General features: G+C 38.4%; 1 protein-coding gene across 3 annotated transcripts in view; it reads left to right on the top strand.

Annotated features, from left to right (window-relative positions):
* Positions 1 to 1,114: 1,114 nt before the first annotated feature.
* Positions 1,115 to 6,074, top strand: part of LOC127450156 (trinucleotide repeat-containing gene 18 protein-like) — a 97,425-nt gene continuing 92,465 nt past the window's right edge. For 2 of the 3 annotated variants that reach the window (XM_051714001.1, XM_051713999.1), the window contains exons 1-2: positions 1,115 to 1,280; positions 2,566 to 2,901. In XM_051714001.1, coding sequence (XP_051569961.1) covers positions 2,691 to 2,901 — 211 coding nt within the window. In that variant the 5' untranslated portion in view covers positions 1,115 to 1,280; positions 2,566 to 2,690. Of the gene's footprint in view, positions 1,281 to 2,252; positions 2,300 to 2,565; positions 2,902 to 6,074 lie in introns of those variants that run through there. The other variant, XM_051714000.1, reaches the window with a different exon arrangement.

The raw sequence follows: 6,074 nt of genomic DNA, 5'->3' as shown, positions 1-6,074 counted from the left end.
AGTGGTATCACTGGTGTGTGATAATAGACCTTATTCACGCTAGCGCCATCTTTGATTTTTGACGGGAATGACAACAAGGCAGTTAGGGATAGATGTACAGTCTCTTTAATGGGCTGTGCTGCAGTTTAAAGTGTTTTTGGATATATCAGTGACAAAACATTAAAATAAAATATTTCCAAAAACATTAAGCAGACAAAAAAAAAAAAAAAAAAAAAAAAAAACTCCAGACAACATGAGATGTGGGAAATCAGATGTGATCTAGGAGCTTTATACCGTGGGTGCCATTGAAGTGATGGTAAATATATCCCTCACAGCCTCGTTTTCATTCCTGTTAAAAATCAAAGATGGCGTTAGCTTGAATAGGGTCTATTGTAAGTCCCTAACTGTAACCGAGTGTAAATGATTTGTTATGGTAATAAACATTATGCCACAAATACCTTGAATTTAGCTTCACAGAATATTCATTGAACTCCAGTAGTCTAGGCATATTTTCCAGTTTCCTTTTATCACTTTATGTATAATTTCAGATCAGAATGATCCTTTTTATTAAATTGTAAGAAGGCAACAGTATACAGACATTATAATTTTTTTTGTTTTTAATTTGAAAAAAAAAAAAAAAAAAAAAAAGACGTGCAAAACCATACAATACGGTTGAATTATTACCATCAAGAAATGAAAAGCCTTTTGGTCAAATGGGTTAGAGAATTATATATGTTAAATCGCCTTCTTCCATCATATGTTGTCCAGTTCACAGTAGCGTAGTCGGCCTACAAACACCATGCCATGTTTTAGACGACACCGTAACACGAGATTGGACTCCACACTTGCAGCCTGTTCATAAATCCGCATCCGTCTTTTTAAATGAGTCGAGTTTGAGCGGCCTTGAAACTGCCCTCCAAAAATTCTTTGCTTGTTTTGATCGTCGAAGTCTTGAAGGAAGGGGGGCTTGAAACAGTTCAACCTCCTTGTTCCATAATTGGTTTTATAGAGCTGGCGAGGGTCCAACGTGTTTACACGGACTTGATGGACACTCCGAGAGACCAATCGAATGCTTCGCTGCAGAACGTGTCCGTGTGGGCGGAGCTTGTTTAACAATGCTCGTTTCATTGCAGAAGAGTTTACCGAGGGCTACGGCGGTTTGAACGCAGGGCCTTCCCTGTATTTGCTTTCGCTGTGCGTAACTACGGATGGTTTGTAAATGGAGTCTAAGACATTTTGCACCACACGTCTCGCGGATTTCTCGGAGAAACTGGATTTTATCAACTGAATCGCCATTTCAAGTAAGACGCTGATAGCAGTTGCTCTGCATATGATCCGTTTCCAGTAACGTGTTGTTTACGAAGCAAAAGCAAAACCGGAGACTATTTTTTTTTTAAAGAATGCGCTGCTTTTGAGATAAAAATGGGGGGATTGTTTTGTAAACGAGGTTAGATTTAGTAGTGCGTTATCCGTAAGCCACTCAACACCGAGTTTGAACGTTGAACGTTTGGGCGGAAAAGTTTCAGTGCTGGAAATGAAAACGGGAAAGTTTGAAACGTGGCTGTCGGTCGGGCTGATGTTGCCGTCGTGAAGCATGGCTGGTAAAACATGCACGAAAACGTAAAACATTTGATTCGGCAATATTTCCCTCAGCGTTTGGGATCTAATCGCCGTAATCGTAACATTTTCATAGCAACATTCAAGCTAATGGATGTTTCGGCGCAAGCCCTTCTGATAAACACGCAATGCTGTGTTTAACTCCTGCAATATTAGCTTTGGGCGATCTTAAAACGTGATGATACGACCGAACAAATCTTAAAAAGGAACAAGAAGTAAAACATGAGCAAATGAAAGTACACTAGCATCTATTTGAAGCTAATAATGCCCAAAACAACAACGAGGCTGCTGTGACAACCCGTTCAAACTGCATGTATATCGGCGTGTTGAACCCGAACGATGAGGTAATTCGTTGGAGAGGATATTATCTTCATTATTTGCTTGTTTAGAGATTAAAACAGACGTATGAGGAGAATGATATGAATAAACCTTGTTTGTTTGAGCCCTTTAAAAGGCACGAGAAGCCCAAACATAGAATATTGTTTTCTAATCAACATGGTTGTTATAGCTTTATCTTTGCATCACATCAAAATGTGGCGTTTTAAATAGCAACTATAGGAGGTCCCTCGCCTTTTACTTGTAATTAAACAATATTACGAACAATTATAATTCTGCTCGTAATCCGTTTGCACGAACGGTCACTCATCGCGCGACTGCTCGGTCTCTCCACCGAAACGCAGCTGGATTGTCGCATTAACCAGAGGTATTACCACCGCTGTTTATCCTAAAACGGACTTGTAGTATAATTTTAACGTTTCGATGTCAGTTTGTAATATCGTCCCTCGTTTGCATCCTCAGCACTTGCTCTGGAGAAGATTACTCTCTTTTTCCAGCGACCTGTTTGGGATTAAAACTGCGTCATTACATGACAGCACTGTTTGTGTTCATCTCCGAAATGATTTCGGACTTAGTTTAGCAGTCATCCGCATCTATGCAAGACTATTTTCTTGTTCTGTTTTGTTTTTATAGGTCGGCAGAATGCCGGATAAGGACACGGATTTGCCTAGAAATCTAGGGACATTATAGCCAACAAGACTGGCTCATTCGGAATTACCCGATCGGACTGTTTCTTTGATCAACTTTGGTCATTGTGGATGATGGATGGCCGAGACTTCGGACCCGCCAGATCCGTGCACGTACCGCCGCCCCTGCTCTCGGGTTTGGCCATGGAATCACACCGACTCGGCGCGGCCGCTGCAGCCGGTAGAATACCACCGTCTCCCGGTCACCTGGGCGCGGGGCACCCGGCGGCTCTACACACTGGAAAATTTCTGTCGCCGGCCATGAACATGCATTCTCACCACAGTAAGTGCATTTTCTTTTTGAACATATATTTATTTATTATTTGTTTTTAATTTTAATTTCACTCATTTAAACGGAAGAAAAACAACATTAAAACGCAAGTGACTTTCGAACTTCTGCTGCCTGGCTTCTCTGTTATGTTATTTGCAGCGCTGTTTAGATCTTCACACTTTTGACATTTGGCAGCACTTTACATACAGGTGGAAATTAGGTTTAATTGCACTAGTATTTTTATATTCTTTAATGCATCATTTTAAGGCTTTACGGATGACGTTACTACACGCGCTTGTGTATAAAATACGAGAAAATGTAATAATGCTGTCTCTTAATACACAGTATTCACAGAGCGAGCCATGCGTTCAATTCTAATCATGAACACATTTATGCGAACAGTTGCCGTAATCGTGCAGTGGCGCGTGACAGAGCAGAACTCGCCCGCATTATGTTCGTCATTGCTCGCTTGCGAACACTTGCAGCCTGCCGCAGCATTCAAGGAAAATGCTTAAAACACGGAAAGTATTGCATGTTGGAATATTCATCTATTTAAGGTAAAACACGAAGTTTATTTTGGGCAAAAGTCTTAACATTTTCACCCACCATCTATTGAAATCGACAGTACTCTAATTTCATGACTGAAATCGCCGCATTTGTTTTCCATCACTCCCCGACCCCTCCACAGGGCTAAGAGTTAAACTATTGCCTTCCCTGTTACTCCGTTAAGGTGCAGTGTCTTATACTTATGTTTAGAGGTGTTCACAAACTCTCCACTTATAATATGCTGCATGTCAAGGGAAAATTATGCTCGTCAAGAAGTCGCATTTCTAAAAGCTTAATTACGTAAATGCTGGTGTTGTTATGACTAAGGCTTTACACGCAAATGCAGTGTATCCTCATATGCAGCTAAATAACTAAATGGCTCATTAATGTTGTATGACTGTCATTGCACTATATTTTTGTATCATGGAAAAAAGACACAAGCAAAATATACCACGTAAGATTACCAAAGTACAACCTGAGAATTATTTTTTAAGTTGAAATGTTCAGTCTCCGGAAAAGAGAGAAATCTAGGAAATTTCAGGAAAAATCCATGAACGCTGCTTTTGTGCTACATATAGCTAGTGGGCCATAATTTACTGCGTGTAATTGAATGTTGATGAGAACATTGTGTTTTGATGTCCCTCTTGACTTTCAAGAATGCCAGAAAAGCTTTGAGGATATTGAGTTTGGAGGTTAAAAAAACAAAAAACACTGTTAGTTTACTATGCTTCTCTGTATTCACCGAAGCAGTCAGTAGATTATAGTATCTTTTGCCATCTCGGTCAATTATTGGGAAATTGTGGTTTCTGTCATGTGCAATAAGTGAAATGAATGTGTAGCAGTTTGATTATGTACTCAATTATGGCAGTAGTTGTAGCACTATTGTTGGGAAAAATTGTTAAATCTAAGTCCGTATTGATATAATTACTGCTATTGTGCATGTCCTGGGGCTGGACCCAATGCAAATAATTTGTAACAGATGTAAAACAGAATGCCGTTTATATAATGGATATGACAACAATGCTAAGATCCTGTTAAAAATCAAGATTGCACCATTGTAATTATTTGAACAGTTACATTAAAATATAATATAAAAATCCCAGTAATATGATGAAACTGTGAACTTGAACTAGGGAATCTCAGGTTTGTCTTAGTTTTTTGAAGCTTGGAATATTCATAAAATGTTAGTATCACAGACATATTGTTGATTTATTTAAAAAAAAAAAAAGAAAAGTGTTTTGTAGTTATAAATAATGAAATTGTTTCAAGCATTCTTCTGTTCCCCCCCATTCAACTGGAAGCTGTAATGCAGATGTCAAAGAGAGCCTTAGATCTCTGAAGAAAGGAGATTTAACTGCACTGGGGCATTTAGGTGTCAGCAGTTGACTGTGGATATTTGCCCTCTAACTAAGAGCTTGATATTCATTGTAGTTGCTCTAAACCTGGACTGATGTGACTTTTTTACCGTGTTATTGGATGCTTTATACTAATTAGATTTCAGTAGTATAATAAATTGTCACTGCATTCTGGCACCAGCTTACCCGTATCGGGTGATTAACTTTGATTACTTTATGATTATTGCCCAGAGCTTTGAGTCATCTAGATCTTTAAAGAATAAAAAATGCATTTTTGTTTAGAGCGTGTGCACAGATCTAATTATTTTAGCTACTTTCATGCAATTTCTTGGGTATAAAAAGCTCTCAAGCTTATGTGTTCTCTAAAGTTTTATTTGAATTGAATTATTAATTCCAACAACATTATATGAGAGCTTTTATTTTAAAGTGTTCCCCTTCAAAGTGGTCATCACACTGACTTCATTCTCACTGGTGTGTTTGTTTGTACTTTGACTTAATTTGTCATAAATGGCCTCATACATGGTAGTGAGCGGATCATACGTTTATGGAATGATTTAGTTTCCTGGGAACTGCCTGAACATTCCATTCTTTCCAATAATAACTGTTCAATAGCCAAATTTCCTCTGTTAGAAAAGGAAACCAGATTTTGGTCTGTTATTCGGCTAGTTCGCTATCAGAATGACAAGATTCTACAGAATATGTTGTTTGTTGTTGTTGTTTTTGAAAGGATACATTAGTGGCCAAATGGAATGGATGTAGTGTGCACAGAGGGTTTTAAAGTGTTAAGAGCAACAAATAACTATGTGTTATAATTCTAATTGGCTCACCGTTCATGCATAATGGCGGGAAGTGAGGTTGTTAAATTGTATTTCCAAAGCTTTTTGTACGTGAACATAGTAAAGGAAACCTGTTTTTGAACCCCATGCTGTCTCAGTGCCAGGTTAGGAGAGATGTTGGCTTCAGTTTTTTTGGATTTAAACCAAGTCACATGGTGAAAGACTTGAGGGGCATGTGATCATAACATTATGCCTTAAATATTATTTGGAGTAACATATGAAAATGTGTAATTTGAGTCTTGAATTGACATGGCTTTTACAGAACTTGTGGGGGTAGAAAAGAAAACAATCTCATTTGGTGCCATATGTGTGCTTCCCTATGGATTCTAAAGTATTTATATTACATTGTCTTTCACCCAGCTGTTTGTCATAGTGGATTCTTTATGGCACCATTTCATACTGTAATACCTTGTAGATTTGTCCAAAAGCAAGAACTGACTGGGCAAGA

The sequence above is a fragment of the Myxocyprinus asiaticus genome, chromosome 13 (genome assembly GCF_019703515.2).
Source record: "Myxocyprinus asiaticus isolate MX2 ecotype Aquarium Trade chromosome 13, UBuf_Myxa_2, whole genome shotgun sequence".
NCBI classification, from domain to species: domain Eukaryota; kingdom Metazoa; phylum Chordata; class Actinopteri; order Cypriniformes; family Catostomidae; genus Myxocyprinus; species Myxocyprinus asiaticus.
Note: the sequence above shows the minus strand (reverse complement) of the source record. Positions and strands in the feature narration are given on the sequence as shown.